Source organism: Carassius gibelio, chromosome A3 (assembly GCF_023724105.1).
Source record: "Carassius gibelio isolate Cgi1373 ecotype wild population from Czech Republic chromosome A3, carGib1.2-hapl.c, whole genome shotgun sequence".
Lineage (NCBI taxonomy): Eukaryota > Metazoa > Chordata > Actinopteri > Cypriniformes > Cyprinidae > Carassius > Carassius gibelio.
The window spans coordinates 21,334,904-21,352,206 of NC_068373.1; the positions used below are offsets into that span (position 1 = coordinate 21,334,904).

The 17,303-nt window shown below is 38.2% G+C and overlaps 1 protein-coding gene across 1 annotated transcript; it reads left to right on the top strand.

The window, feature by feature from the left end:
• The first annotated feature begins 2,542 nt into the window (after positions 1-2,542).
• Positions 2,543-11,269, top strand: LOC127952013 (fascin-like). The gene is made up of 5 exons (XM_052550243.1): positions 2,543-3,795; positions 6,503-6,659; positions 9,000-9,121; positions 9,307-9,474; positions 9,567-11,269. The coding sequence occupies exons 1-5, from the start codon at positions 2,973-2,975 to the stop codon at positions 9,770-9,772; spliced, it is 1,476 nt and encodes a 491-aa protein (XP_052406203.1). The 5' UTR covers positions 2,543-2,972; the 3' UTR covers positions 9,773-11,269.
• Positions 11,270-17,303: the final 6,034 nt, after the last annotated feature.

Sequence of the window (17,303 nt, forward strand, 5' to 3'; positions counted from 1 at the left end):
TTATTGATGCTTTTCTTACAGGAATAGTTCAATCAAAAAATAACATTTGCTGAAAATGTACTCCCCATCAAGTCACCCAAGATGTAGATGAGTTTATTTCTTCATGCAACAGATTTGGAGAAATCAATTGCTCACCAGTAAATCTGCTGCAGCGAATGGGTGCCACCATAATGAGAGTCAGACAGTTGATAAAAACATCACAATAATCCAAACAACTCCAGTTAACTTCTTGTGAAGCAAAAAGCTGAGTTTTTGCAAGAAACCGCCATTTCTGGCCAAAATATGACTCCATTATCCATAAAAAAAATAAAAAATAAAAAATTCCCTGTTGTCCTCTAAAAAAATCCCACCGACATGCTTGTTTAGAAACTGTTTTGGACTGTTTTCACTTGTAAACAGTGCTTGATCTGTATTTCTCTCTTGATTTGGCAGCCATTCACTACAGGGGATCCATTGGTGAGCAAGTGATCTGATGCTAAATTTCTCTGAATCTGTTGAAGAAACTAACTCATCTACATCTTGGATAGCCAGAGGGTGAGTACATTTTCAGCAAAACTTTCTAGTGTGGTTTTGAGGATTTTATTAAGGTTTAAATGTCCTCCTTGCCCGAAAATGTCAGAACATGATAATGTGAACTGCCCTTTAAAACACCATATGTTTGTGCAAGAATCATTTCTGATAATATGTTTTGACCAATATGCGATTGCTTTCTACAGATTGTGTGTCTGAACGTCCTGTTGTGTCTGCTTTGCTGTGATCAGCTTTCATTGTGCTAACACTGCAGACCTTGGTTTATTTTAGCACAGCAAATTGGAATATCGTCTCCATGGCAACTGTTTTGGCTTCACATTCTTAAGAAAGATAGCTTTCACTTAGAAATGCAGATAGATTCCTACCCATTCAGAATCCAGCACTATGGGTATAGCTTTAACCGCAGCATCTTTTGAAGGATTCTGTGTGGTAGACATGAAATGATTTACACTTAATCTCTTTAGGCAAACATCAGTCTAGACAAATGCCACAACTGTCTGGCATTATGCATGAGGGTCAAAAAGGGAGATGGCTTTGCTAAATGGTTGTTTACACTTACATTTGTGTAAAGCAGATGGCCGTTCTCGACTCGTTAATCATCACAGATAATTAAAGGAGGCTGGACTGCATATGACTAGAAGCTCTTGTTGTAATTCAGAATATTTAATTAATCTTTCTTACTCTCTGTAGTTGTGCCCCAGATGTACTATATACTGTGCACTTATGCTATGCACTATGTACTCAACTGTCTGTGTATTCGCATTATTTGATTATTTTGTCATACAGCATCAGAACCTGATAGCCTTACAGTAATAAAGCTGCACCAGTTGAGTGCACGAGATCAACATTTTTTAAAGGTTTTAAGTTAATTAAGTGCATTATACACATATTTGAAGTGCACTTATTCTTTTTCGAATTTTCAGTGTCAACACAATATACCACATAACTTTTTTTGGGGGAAAAAAGCATTATGCAATAAAACATAAATATTCAACATTACATTAATGATTTTTAATAATATTTTATTTTATGGTTATATGTTTACAACAGTAAATGTGGTGATCAAAGCCTTCATTGGTTTCTAAAGGGTTTTAAAATTTTCTACACATTCACTTTTTTTCTGAAAAACTCTTATAATTATACACAAAAATCCACTACTTTCTAAAGATGAACTGTCTTATTTGTATACCTGTTTATACTTTTGAACTGCTCCAAATATGAATAATCATAAATTACTCTACATATTGAAATTCCCTTTCAAACAGCCTTATATTCACCTATTAACAGAGTGTCTGATAAATATCTAATCTGATATGTAAATGAAACTGGTGGCTCATGGTCTGTTCCAGGTACTCTACACAAAATGCATTTGTTTCATTAATCTTATATTAGCATTTGCTCTTTTATGAAAATTGTTTTGTATTGAAATATCTATATGATTTTTTCAAACAAGCTCTAAAGTGCTTTCATGTTTACACTAATGCATTTTTTTATTGTTCCTGTAATAAATATATGCCAATCAAGACATTTCAAGCATTTTTAAGGAATGTGTGATGATTCTAAGTTATATGAAAGAATCCAAAGAACTACAAAGACAGACATACTGTGGAAAGTTTGTCCTGCATCATTTTCTCATGCCTGTGTGCTGCTGTTGAAACAGTTGTATTTGGATGAAGCTGCTGTTTATTTGACTAGACCTTCCTGAACCCATTGAACAACATGTGCAGCCTGTAAATATATCTGTGTGCAGAATAAACACTGCATTGTGTTTCCTCATCCTCTCTCTGGCCAGTGAAGTGGCATTTTTTTCCCTGGAGTAAAACAACTGCTGAGAGACTCATGGAGAATTAACATTATAGCCTATGCATGGTTTATGTAAAACGTTTACCAAGATCTGTTATGTGATTTGCCAACATTTAGCGATTTTACTTAGTTCTGTGTCATTAACTCACCCTCATGTCTTTCTTTCTTGTACCACTTTTTGTCCATACAGTTTAAATGCAATCGATTGTGGTTTGGACAGGTTTGGAACAACTTAGGCCAGTGTGAGTCAGTTTTCGGAATTCTTTCAAGTGCACGCGAGAGTTCGACATCTCTCAAACGCGTGAGGATGCTCACGTCTATTTTACGCAATAGCTCAGTGTATTTGGAAAAGCGGTAGGCTAGTTCGTTAAACTCTTTCACTAAGGGGAATATTATCAAATTCTGTGTTTCCCAACTCATTTTGGGATGTGTGAGTGTGCTGACGGAAGGCGGGACAGGCGCGTGACATCACTCATCTCATCTGTATAAAAGCTCCAGCTGTGTCCGTGCGCTCGCGCTGTGAGGCTGCAGAGAGAGAGAGGCGCGCGCACGCTCGCTCGCTCCTTCAAACAAAGAGACCCGTCAACATCATCCACAGGGCACCAGCAGAACCCATTCCAGCAAGGCCTAGAAGAATCATGACTGCAAACGGAACCAGCGACATGCTCAAAATCCAATTCGGATTGATCAACTGTGGGAACAAATACCTCACGGCTGAAACGTTCGGCTTCAAGATCAACGCATCAGCCACCAGCATGAAGAAGAAACAGATCTGGACCTTGGAGCAGAACGGCGACGACTCGAGCACGTTCTACCTGAAGAGCCATCTGGGGAGATACATCGCGGCTGACAAAGACGGCAACGTGACGGGTGACAGCGAGACCCCGAGCGAGGACTGTCGGTTCGTGATCACTGCACATGATGATGGGCGCTGGTCGCTGCAGTCTGAGCCTCACAAGCGCTACCTGGGCGGCACCGAGGACAGAATCACCTGCTTCGCGCAGACCATCTCCATCGCAGAGAAATGGAGCGTGCACATTGCCATGCACCCCCAGGTCAACATCTTCAGCCTCACTAGGAAAAGATACGCGCACCTGAGATCCGAGCAGAGCGAGATCGCCATTGACCGAGATGTGCCCTGGGGCGTGGATTCCCTCATTACCTTGGTCTTCCAGGACCAGAGGTACCACTTACAGACGTCTGACAACCGGTTCCTGAAGAACGACGGAAGCCTGTCCCAAAAACCTGACAAGAACACGGGGTACACGCTGGAGTTCAGGTCCGGGAAGGTTGCCTTCAGAGACTGCACTGGAAAGTACCTGGCTCCCTCTGGTCCCAGTGGAACCATGAAGTCCGGCAAGAGCTCGAAGGTTGGCAAAGACGAGCTTTTTGTTCTGGAGCAGAGCCACCCTCAAGTGGTCCTCACCGCTGGCAACGACAGGAATGTGTCCACCAGGCAAGGTAAATGATGCTGCTTTGTTTTCAGTTACTTATAATGTGTTCATCTATGCAATGTTAGCCTACATCGGTCCTCCATAATTATACAGCTCTTTCTTAATTATAGATATTCAGCTCTTTTTATTTTCTTGTGGTTGTGTGGAAATGGGCAGAGCACAGGGGTATGGGGGGGAAAGCCACATGCTTTACTTTGATCCTGAAATTTGGTCTATTCGCAGATGTTTCGTGGAAGTATAATTTTTAATGATTAGTCTGGTCGTGCATCCAAGTGAGGCTCCATTTTGCTTCCAGTTTTCTGTCTGATGTCTCCCTGTGGGTTACAGTACTCTGGTTATTGTCACAATAGAAACCTGTTAGCTGAGAAGTAAATCAGTATTCAAGCCCTTGTCTGGAGTTTTGCACAATCATTCTTCTGTAAATTTCAAAACGCCTGTATTTTGGAGAGGTCATTGTACTGTAATTAAGTTGAGAGTGAAGGCAATCATTACTGTAAACGCTCAGAAGAATTGACCTGAGACTGCAAGACTGATATTTATAATATCAAATTATGTAGTGGACTGGTGAAATATTGTGCTTTTTAAGCATCACAATTACAACTCCACTAGCCTATTACTGCTAAAAATGAAATGAGATGATCTGCTATGTTTTAATAACTGCTAAATTGAAACAAATAAATTGAAAGACCTAAATGGCACTATTAAGAAAAGATGTCTGGGATTTGCTTTGCAATCCCAGCTCTGGTTTACCAGTATTGCTAAATGAGGCAGTACAGTGCTGGTGTGTTGGGCCTGTGCCAAGAGACATGTGGTTTCTTCAGGTCATGATTGGCTCTTCTGTTCTGCCATTGTTTCTTAGACTTTGCTGATTTTATGTTTATGATTAATTTAGACTTGTGGTAGTGCAAGATTTCATCTGTCCTCAAAAAGCAGTTCATGTGATTTGCTTACAGCAATCTGGACTTCATTATGATGCACAACATCCGAATCACATGTGATTCATCCTGCATCCAGACCCCACCAGTGCTCATGCTTGCCTAGTTCAAATATTTGCCTTCAGGGATACAATCCTTAGAGGAATAAGGTTCATTGTTTGTGTCATGTTCCTTTTAGAGAATTTGTGAGGGGCCGAGATTTCAGGCGTGTGTTGAGGGTTGAAAGAGAACAAAGACAGCGTGCTCTGGGCCCCAGCTCACCATGCAGCCCAACTGCTGAGAGTCTTTAGGCAGCCCAGCACACAGAACAATGGAGCCTCGCTATGCATAAGTTTAGCCATTACAACACACATACAAAAACACAGATGTACTCCCGCTTAAATGCATCTGACTAAAAAGACGAAGAGTCTCCCTGCTTGCTTGTCTGCTCTTCCTTACTTTGTGGCAAGGAAATCAGATGTTTGTCATTGCATAAACGCAAAAATGGTTTCCCAACAGTGTCTTGCATTTTTATTTTGTATTCACTTTAACTGTTTGTCTGTCCTGCTATATGATAACAGCTGGTTGACTCTGTTGACCGATGATCTCGTTTGAGTGTTTGACGCTATTGACTTAAAACATTTTAAATGTAAGTCCCTACAATGTTTTGCTGCCAAGGTTAAAGGCTTTTCACTTGGGAATATAAGCCCTGCAGTTGTCGTGTGGATTGATCGACAATTCGCAGTCAGCCTGTCGAGAGCTGGGGGTTGGGGGTGTGTCTGTTGGTGGCTTAAAAGATCCTCCCAAACCATTTAAATGCCGGGTGAGGTTACATACCTCCCTAGAATGATTGATCCCCACCCCACCCCACCCCCGCGTCTTCCCCGAGACTGATTTAGAGCAAGTCTCCGGGTTTCTTAGTCATTCTCAATTGCAGATCTTCCATTTGCAGGCATGTGTTTCTCATCTTGGTCACTTATTGTCCTTCCCCATTCCGGCACGCTTTTTTTTGGCGAAACTCGGTCTGCTTTCCAGAGGCCAGGCCGTGCCGGTACTAATACGCAATTTCGTGTAGCTGTATTATGAGCTTTGTGAAACTGGAACATGAAAGCAATCACGGTGAATTGCAGATTAAAAATACAGATGACGTGTTTGATCATGTGTATTCCAAGAGATTCTTGATTTCACCAAACAATTCATTCTTGGAGTCGATGTTAATACAATTATAGCTGTAACTTCATCTTCTAGATGTTTGTCTTAATGTAGCTTTAATATTTCCTCTCAAAAACCTGTCTGTTTTCCTCTCCAAAGAAGTTTAGACCATAACGCTAGATTTATCTGATGACTGTGTTTCTAAATGCACACAATGGAGTTTAATTAGATTTCCTGCAGTAGAGGACTGATGGTCTGGTCTTTCATTGAGCTCCATGAATCTAAACTACAAACCGGATGCATTGACTGTTGCTGTCCTGAAGCCTTCCACTAAGCATCCTGGCATATATGACAGTCCAAAATTCTTAAGGGGATTAACTCTGCCTCTCTCTCGCTCTCTCACACACACACACACACACACACACGCACACACACACAAAGCAATTGCCAGAGTGATAGTCCATGGCATTCAACACTCTTTAGTCAAGTAATCTCAAAGATCAGCATCCTAAAACTGCCTGGCTCTCTGCTCACTCAGCATGGCTGATCCAGATCTAAGATGTGTTGTGAGCTCATGCTGATGGAAGCCAGGTGTTTGGTGTTTTTTATAGTGTGGTTTACAGAAGGCTGTGTTTTTGTGTTTGACAGGCATGGACCTCTCGGCCAACCAGGATGAAGAAGGTGACCAGGAGACTTTCCAGATGGAAATCAGTAAAGACACAAAGAAGTGTGCCTTCAGGACCTGCACTGGCAAATACTGGACCCTCACAGCTAATGGTGGCCTTCAGTGCACTGCCTCGACTAAGTGAGTGTAATTCACAGTAACATGCCATAATGAAGATGGCGAAGTATTGTCAGTATTTTCATACTAGCATTCTTTAGATTTCTTTAGATGTACTGCTGTGTACAATATTAATTTAATTAGATTGTAAAAGGCATCTTACATGCTTTGTGTTGAGTTAAACATTTTAAGACCGAAAATTAGCTCCAATAACCCTAAACCAGTTTTCTTCAACATCAGAATTAGCACATTTTGATCAATAATCAAATTAAATACCCTTTTGACCTTTTGAGAACAGACCGACTACATTCAGTTTTAGACTTTTTAATCGAAGACATGTTTACACTGCTGTTCAAAAGTTTGAGGTTTAAGTTTTTAAAGGGGTCGTTTTCACTTTTTAACCCAGAAATAAAATCCAGAAAATGCTTTTTTTCTTCATTGGTTCAAAGACTGATGAATAGAATATATTACAAAATCTGTATTTCAGTAAAAATCTAAAATTATATAAGCTTGTTTTTTCATTTATAAAAATGCTAAATTTAGTTTGTAGTTTTTGTTTTTGTTTTGTTTTTACCGTCTCCATACAGATGCCCCAAGCACCCTCTCGCGGTACTAACGTGGCTACCAGTAACCTAAGCCTTGATGAAACCCCTTGACTTAAATATTTTTATGATCATGTACTGTTCATGCCTAAAACATTTATGAAATACATATTTCTTTGCATTTAAATGTATCCAGGACCAGTTCTACGGGAGTGCTAGAGGGAATGAAATGAAAGCAAGAGCACCTTACTTGTAGCTATAGAAATGTATACTGATGAAACCTATTTTCCAGACGCCCCAGTGTGTATTTGTGCTTACTCTCTGGAGAGCTTTAAAGGTTTCTATTTTCAGCTTGTTTTTGTAGCATTGGTCAATCACTGACATTTCTGTTGATTTCTTGAACAGCTAAGCAGAGGTGTTTATGTTCGAATCCATTCACTGCTCAAAACGCCACAGTGCTACACGCTTGGCAGTCTCTCAATATAACAAACAAAAAAACTATAACATGATTCAAATAAGAAAATCACTGTGTAGTGTAGAGCTTCATAGATTATAATGGACATTTGGAGATAGCGATAAACTGAAATGAGTGACACTTTTTAGTGATTAGGTCTAGTCTTTGCATGCTTTCTTGGCTATAATCCATTCAGAATTTGAATAGGTGTTGTTTTTAATGAGGCTAATAAAAGGACCAGTGACCTCATTGCAATGGTAGTGATAACCATAAAAATGGACCGGGTAAAACTGTCAAGAGATGTGCATTAATGCTAGAGCACCCTCACATATTTCAGAAGCAACCTCAGTAATTTGATTCAGGAACCGGGCAAACCTGTATCTGGAAAAGTAGGAGAAATTATTATTTTATATTTGTTATATTTATACATTTACCCCGTATATTAAAGCCTTGTGTGTAGTGCTCACACTGAACGTGCTTTAAGTGACCATGCATGGTCCTCTCAGATACAATGACCCAAAAAGCACACAAAAGTATGACCAAATTGAACCCCAATATTTAATAATTATAAATATTTTTAATTAATTTTTTAAGTAATGTATTAGGTCTCTGCATTGTTCCAGAGACGGCTCTTGTGGAAGAATTAGCCTACTTCTAATTTGACCAAAGAAAACTTGTAAAATTGATTTTTTAAAAAAAATGTATATTCATTTGTAAAAAAAAATTTCAATGTTTGTTGAAGGTGCAAAAATTCATAATCAAAACTCTGAAAAGAAGTCAATATTTTACTTTTTTGGGCAGCATTTTGTGTATACAGTTCTAATTTTAATTTTGGTTTTCAGCATAGCATTTAAAACACAACCGTTCTTTTAAAAAAAAATTGTTATGGTTAAAAAACTAAGAGAAATGGATGCTTGCTGTACATAATGTAAACAAATATACAAAAATTGGCGTAGCCTCGATGGGCATCAATGCTGTCAAGTCTCATGTGCACCGTGCTAGCGACAAGGCTGTCGTTGGCTGCACCTGTCCATCGCCAGTTCTTCAAAAATGTAATTAAATTAATTTCAGGATTCCTGCATATACCCTGATTTAAAATAGCGGTTTTCTATTTTAATATATTTTAACATGTAACTTAATTCCAGTAATGACATCACTGAATTTTCAGCAGCTGTTATTTTAGTTTTTAGTGGCTCATGATCCTTCAGAAATCCTTCTCTGCTGCTCAAGAAACCTTTATCAACGTTGAAAACGGTTTTGTTTTTGGATTATTTGAAAAGAACAGTGTTCATTTGAAATAAAAATCTTTTGTAACATTATTAACAAAATTATAATGTGTAATTGTACATGTATCATTTCTTCGACCAGGTCTGCTAACTGCCACTTTGACATTGAGTGGCGTGGGAAGAAGATAACCCTGCGTGCCAACAATGGAAAATATGTGGCTGCCAAAAAGAACGGACAGCTGGCTGCCACGATTGACACGGCAGGTGGGGTGTGGGCTTATACACCATTTCCGCTGTTTCAACCTTTTGTTTGGAAACCCTGCTGTGATTAATAAACTTGATGGTAGATTGCCCCTCAATCTGTGGTCATGTTGAGTGGAGCATTTCAATAGTGCAATCATATTCCCGCTTGGCTATTGTGGCTCAGTTCTGAAAAACTGCTTTTTCAGGAGAGACTGAGGAGTTCCTGATGAAGCTCATCAATAGGCCCCTCATTGTGCTGAGAGGGGAGCATGGCTTCATTGGCTGCAGGAAGGTCACCGGCACCCTGGACTCCAACCGCTCCTCATATGATGTCTTCGGGTTGGAGTTTAGAGATGGAGCCTATAGCTTGCGAGGTTTGTTTACACTTTAATCATATTTTTAGTTTTCTTGCTGAAAAGGAAATTTTCACATAAGACTTTTCTTGATACCTTGAATCCCTTCTCAGACTCCACTGGGAAATACTGGATGGTGGGCAGTGAATCGAACGTGCTCAGCAGTAGCGACACCCCGGTGGACTTCTTCCTCGAGTTTTGTGACTACAACAAAGTGGCCATCAAGTCAACTGAGGGGAAGTATCTGAAGGGCGATCACGCAGGTGTTCTGAAGGCCAACGCCGATGATCTGGACACCTCCACTATGTGGGAGTACTAAAAGAACTTAAGTAACCACTGTGGCTTTTGCTTTCCATTTTTTTTCCCCTTTCTGTTATCCATTTTGAATATGGTTTTTGAATACGAGTGAGCACACAGGCTAACAGGTGGAGGGTCATACTTCTAGTCATGTTTACTCTATTCTGTCTAAATACTTCAGAGGTTGTGAGCCACAGTATTACCAGTGTTCACTGACGACGACTGGCCAAAACTGGGACTTAACTGGCATCCATATTTGTTTTGTGTGGTTAAGCACATCTAATGTCATCTCTAAATCTGTCGTAATAATTGACTTGCATTCAAGTCAGTTGGCTCTCTGGAAGATCGACCACAGGATCTTGATTTTGACCAGATTGTAGTGTGATCCTTCTTCCTAGTCTTTGCACAGTCCTGTATGAGCCTCACACTCTTAATATTAACACATAGCGAAACGTTAAAGAAAACCTTGTGACTGTGAGCCATTGATGTAATGCCTCCCACTGTATTGCCAGTTATATGTACATACCCTCATGATCTGAGGATTTAGGCAATATTTACAGGTAAATGTATGAATGTTGTTTTATTTTTTCTTTTCATAGACTTGACAGAGTTATGAAGGAAGCTCTCAGAACACTGAAACTAGCGGTGAACTACACTGTTTTGTTTTCTTGTTTAAGTTTGGCTTTGATTGTTTAATGCCCCACTGTCTGCGTCATTAGAAAAAAAATGTTAATGTTTAAAAAGAGGAAAAACCTAAAGAACTGGATTTGTATCATACAGTCCCTAGTTTTAAAATTAGGGTTACGCCTGGAATTGCGAATGGGCGGAAAAAAATAAATATGGATATTAAAATGGTAAACGTTTTCTGCAACTCGAAAGTGATGTTAATCGTTACGTTGTGTGCTGTAGCTGTGCGTGTGAAGATACCGACGTGAGGTATGTTGTTGCAGGTTCAACAAAGTATTTATGCTGAATTAAACCACTTTTCCTTCTTAAACCTGACAAATCTCAAAGGAATGGTGGGTCTGGGTTCACTGGACTTGTGCAGTGGTCTAATCTGGAAAGGTGTCTAAAAAAAGTCACCTAACATATAGAGTGTTGTTTTTTTTTATGTTGAAGGCACAGACATTATCATAAACCTTATTCCTTCATACACATTACAGTACATAATGAAGACATTAACACCAAACACCAGATTGATTGAAGATTTAAACCTGAGGTTAAACTGGGTCTTAATTACGTTTCAGGTGTGCATCAAACTAACAGAGCCACTCTGAGCTGAACGCAGTAAGAACTTTAAAGAACATTTAAGAACGATCATTTCAGATGATGAGGATCATTCTAAGGGAATGATAATGACTGTGTCTTAAAAGGTCATTATGGGGGGAAGACATTCCACATTATACTTTGTAAAGTCTTTACAGATGTCTTTTTATATTGTTTTGATAGTATTGTTATGTTTCCTCATGTGCCATGGGTACAAATGAAATCCAGAAATAAATATGGTTTGAATATGAAACTGTCAGTGTTTTTTTTTTGTTTTTTTTTTTTTTTTTCTGGTGTTGTGAAAATAAACATTAAAAATGTTGGTTCTCTTGAAGTGTCAAAGCAAACACGTTACCTCTAGTGAAGTGATATGGCTTTAGTAGTACTAGTAGTACTAGTAGTAGTAAAAGTATTTAGCCAAATTAGTCATCAACCTGTCCATACACACATACACATAATACAACTGTCATAGCTAACTGTCACAAGCTTGAGCAGAGTTCGGTGAAGTATGACTACAGCTCTCCGAGTTTATTTTGAAAGCTTACCCTGCTGCAGCAGAATGAGAGAAATTTGTTTTCTCTCGAGACCGCTACTCCATCTTTCTTTTTTTAACTTTTGGCGCCTCATCAATGAGGCTTTTGTTCTGTTGTTGCTGGAGCAGCAGAATGATGTCGACCCTATCTGCTGAGTTATTAAAACAACAAAAAGATTGTTTATTGAAGTTAAAGAAGCCTAAAATTGTAAATGAATGGATAGTGTACAATGAAGAGCTTCAGTATCTAAAATGCAGATAGAAATCCAAATTGAAAGCATGTGTTCTTTTCTGCAAGCTATAAAAAGATTCAAAATCCTCAATAGATCCTCAGAGAAGCCAAGTCAATGTGAATAGAAAAAAGAAAACACATTTTTTTTTAAATGACTACCCAGATCACATAGTATGTAAAAAAAAAAAAAAAAAAAGAAAAGAAATACCACAATGCAAGTCCCACAGTGAAATATGATTTTTCTTTTAAGTACAAATTGTATTTTCTTGTTAAATGTACTCCAATAATCTGATAACTTTGCTACTGTAGACTGACCCCTTCGGTGTATATACACCCATCCCAAAGATAAAGAGTGTGCATCATATTCTTTAAGATGGAAAATTAGGTTTATTGAACTTTTTACCTAATTGATTACCTAATTTAAGTTTATTGAAGTTTAATAGATGCATGCACCAGATTGACTGGTAGACTAATTAATCTTCATGAGTGTTATATAATATAAGATTACAAACACAGCCTAAACTTGAGCATTGAAGACCACACCATGAGCTTTTTCATTCTGGCTTTCAAGCAAAAGAGACTGAAAGGGTTAACTGATCCGGTCTGGCTGACAGGAGGACCACTGTTTCTATGGTAACTCGGAGCATGTAACTTGAAGGGGCTCTACTGTGGGGGTTGATGGTGGGGCTGGAACTGCAGTTTTTCAGGTGGGCAGACAGGGATTTTTTTCTTTTAGTCATTATTTTCATTTTCATGTGCAGGTTGAGATCACATAAGGTGAATTCAGATTCATATGATAGACCGGTGTACAACATTTGAATACACACATCAGAGCAGAAAAACAGCTTTTGCACAGATGTGACAGTAACAATCGGTGGGAAAAGAACAATGTTTGCATTGTGACAAATGTCAGGACATTTCTCCAATTATGCATGTGGTTTCTAAGTTTTTCCATGTATTTGCATTTTTGTGATATGCATGGAAAGAAACATGACCTACTCACAAGGTACACTGCTAATATTTAAAGAAGACTTCTATCCATGACTAACATTTCAAACTGCAGTAGTCACTCGAACTTATCTTACAACATTTTAGCTTGAAAATGCTTATTTTGCATTTCAAAGTTTCAGTTTTTATTTTCAATATAAATTTTCGACATTCAGTTTTGTGTAAAAATGTCAATATTGGGCATTCATATCAAATATGGAATCAAGAGAGCAAGCCATTCAAATTATTCTTGTAATTCCAGCTCATTAATCACAGCTGAAATGTTAGCTTAAAAGGACAGTTCACCCAAAACTGACAGTTCTGTTATCATTTACTCAGCCTCATGTTGCTCCAAACCTGTATGAATTTCTTTCTTGTGTTAAACACAAAAATATATTTTGAAGATTTAAGTTTTTTATGCTCACCTAAGCTGCATTTAATTGATAAAAATTTCAATAAAACAGTAAAACTGTGAATTACCATTTTGAATTACATTTTTGTATGTTCAAATAGAAAACCATTGTTTATTCCTCTGATGGTAAAGCTGAATTTTCAGCATTACTCCAGTCTTCAGTGTCATATGATCATTCAGAAATCATTTGAATATGTGGATTTGTCATTCAAGAAACATTTCTTATCAATGGTAAAAAAATAAAATAAAATAAAATGATTTGCTGCTTAATATTTTTGTGAAAACATTTTCTCCCAATATTCTTTGATGAAAAGAAATGTCAAAATATTTGAAATTCATCCAAAGACGATTCAGTGTGAAGAAAAGCTGAAGAAACACCCGAGTTTCCCAAATGTGAGATGATGAGTTATAGCTTAGTTATTCTATAAGAATAGGAGAGCAATAACGGTCATTCAAAAACATCTGGCACTGAGTTTATTCAGAGCTCAGTAGCCAAAAACAATGTACTTGTATAGAAAGTAGTCACATGTCACAATGTTTTCATAGTCACATGACCATCACTGATTCTCTGTGACCACCATCTACATCGCCACGGGGGGTGATGATACTCTCATGACTGTAAGTCCAGCCCTTCACACCATCAGCACTTTAAAAAAATCAAAAGGAGGAAATCTTAACATTACTTTCCTTCAGGGTGAGTATTAGATACACTGACCATCCCTCTGGAAATTATTTGTACATTATCATTACGATGATTAATTTTAATCTGTCTTCAGGTAGACCTGATCCATATCTACAAACCAAAACAAAAATGTCACTGTTAAAATTCAAGGTTCCAAAAGGAGTTTTTTGCAACAATGGAATAGAAGCAGGATTTTTGGTTCCCCCAAAAACCTTTCAGTTATTAAAATAAGAATTCAGTTATTACTGAAATTCTTCAACACAAAGACAAAGCAGTTATTTTAAGAACTGTTCACTGAAAGGTACTTTGGGGAACCCAGAATGGATCTTCTATGGGATCACTGGAAAAATTCCCCTTTTAAAACCTTTTTTTATGAGTGTTCCAGAAGTGGGAAGAACAATTTTGGGCTCCCAAAAACATTTTAGTGAACACTTATTTAAATATTTCTTCATGTGAAGAACATTTTAATAATAACAATTTTTCTCTATAAAGAATTGTTTGTCCTATGGAAAGGTTCCATGGAGGTTAAAGGTTCTTCAAGGAACCGTCAATGCCAGCAAATAACTTTTATTCTAAGAGTGAGAGACTTGATGAAACACGAGGAAGAAGATTCAGGGGCACAGATCCAGTTTCAGTTTCAGCACAAGCTGCCAGGGTTGACCCTTCACACCTGAAGGCCTACGGGCCTAAAGACTGTCCATCTGCTGGCCCATTAGGAGGTTACAATGTCAAACTGAGACACTTCATTTACATGCACCGTGTCAGGTGTGGTACACTGGTGCTCAAATACACCACCGATAACAGATGGTAGAAGATGGCCAGATTATTCTGATCCTCTCAGGATTGTGTTACACTTCAGCACTGACTTGCTGCTGGTCGTTCCTTCTAGTTTGACTGACACCACCTGATTTCACCAAAAAAAAAGGGGGGGATGAGTGAGGATGAGTTATATGCTTTAGGAGGCGTCAGGGGTCTGAATAAAGCCCGGGGCAGAGGGGCTGATGCCAGCAGGGAGGAGAGCAGGAGATGAGGATCCTGTGGGCTCCATTAGTAAACAAGAGCTGTGGCGCTTTTGTAAAGCGCTGGGCAAGAGGACTGGAGTCCCGCTGCACTGCAGTCAAGCCAATGGACGAGTCACGCAATACAGCACAATAAACAACCCACTTCACAGGCATTATGGGTCTACATGCTGAATAACAGCTTCATGTTTGACAGGATATTGATCTTTGGCACTTAAAAAGCCTACATTTTTGAGCCGCTCTACTTTATAAATCAAAAGAGCCAGTTCCTGTATGATTTTGTCAGATTAGCAGGTCCACATGGATTATGTGCCAGAAGAACTGCAAAAGTGGCATTGTCATTCACAAGTTTTACAGTCACCTTCGCATTTTCATTTATTGAAAAACAATCATGCTTTTAGCTACCAGTAAGACTGTAACACTCTTTGCATAAAGGTGTGAACACATTTAGCTTTCGAAAAAAAAAATTCTGCCTGGCGAAGTGCATTCACCTCATTAGGAATCTGTATGGTTGGAAATCTTTGTTTAACTTCGAACACAACTTGACCAATTAATCATCTTTGCCCATGACATTTTGCTGAAGTTTAGCTGATGTGATCGCACCTTAACACATTGGATCATGTTTAAATCAATCCAGCAAATCATTGTAGAAAATATATTTGGAATATTTCATCTGGTCTTGCTGCTAAGAATTAAATGCGGACACAAGTCTTTTTTTTTTCATATATGAACAGGGAAAGCAGGAGATAGTAATTACAAGTTTATAAAAACTCAACAGATCTGAATTTAATAACAAAAACATCAATTAGAGAGACTGTCAAGTTCACAATTAGTATGTACCAGAACAAAGAAATTTCTATTGTCTAATTAAAGGGGTCATATGATGCAATTTCAAGTTTTCTTTCTCTTTGGAGTGTTACAAGCTTTTCGAGAATAGAGAAGATCCCTAAAGTTGCAAAGACTAAAGTCTCAAACCAAAAGAAATATTCTTTATAAAAGTTTAGACTCGTCTACACCCTCCTATAAACATCTCGTTCAAACGCGCCCCCACATGTCTGTCACGATGTAGGAAGATTTGCATAACACCGCCCAAATGTTCACACAAAGAAAGAAGGCATAACTTTTATTCTCACTGTAGTGTTGTTGTTGCCGCCGGCACCATGTCTTGAAGACGCTGTGTTTCGTTGTGAAAGCAAAACTACTTTGTTCGGTCTTCCAAAAGAGGACATGACTAGAAATCAGAGGTTAAGTTGTATTTACAACACTGTTCCAGAACAGTTCAACCCAAATGTTTAGATGTGTGCAGCGCATTTTATGGAGGACGAGGACGGTTTCCTGGAAGAGTAGCCTACAATGCCAGTGTTCTGACAAATAATGCTGACGCACAGTCTGTATGTTTACATATTTAAATAATATGCCATTGATGATTCAAACGTGAGTTCTGAGCAGTGCTAGTTGTTTGTCATGTCTCTGATCAAAAATGCAGACATGGTTTTATGTTTACGCAATGCAACGCAACACATAAAAAGACAGTATAAGTCATAATGAATCAGTAATCACGTCCCCGCTGGATGCAACACATGCCCGGTTTGTAATGGGTTTTATTGGACACTGGATCTCGGTATGTTTAGGGGCGTAACATTTGCGTCACAGGTTTGAGGTATTCGGCCAATCACAATCAACTGGACAGCTGGCCAATCAGAGCACCTCGTTTTTCAGACTGATGAGCTTTGTAAAAAAACAACACGACAGAAAGGCAGGGCATAGAGGATAAACAATAATGAAAGTATGTGGAAAGTAATGTTTTTTTTTTACCTTAAACCACATAAACATTGCATTACACCGAATAACCAAAATATTGTTCTTTTTTAGCAATGTCATATGACCCCTTTAAATCTGAATATTGTCCACTATCACATTTACATCTGCTTACAGTTCATGTTTCATTTTCCTTTGTGATGCAAACCAGTTAAGCACTAGCGCTGGACAACAAACTGAATATTCACAATTTACCCCAATATAAAATTGTGAATATTGCAATGATTTTTCAGAAATCCTTCTAATATGCTAATTTGCTGCTCAAGAAACATACCATACTATAATTTTGTTGAAAACAGTTGTGCGGTATAATATTTTTGTAAAAATTTAGATTTTATTTTTTTGACAAAGAAAGACCAGCATTTATTTAAAACAGTAAGCTTTTTTAACACTTTCTTTTCTGTGACTTTCGATCAATTTAATGCATCCTTGCTGAATAAAGGTATTAAATTCTTAATGTCTTTCGGATTCCAAACTTTTGAACAGTAGTGTAAACATCAGTAGCAAAACTGGTCCTACAGTTTAATTTACAGATCTGAAATGGCATCAATATCCATCTCAACTAATAATTTAGGCATTTACATGAGGAAAGATGCTGAATAAGA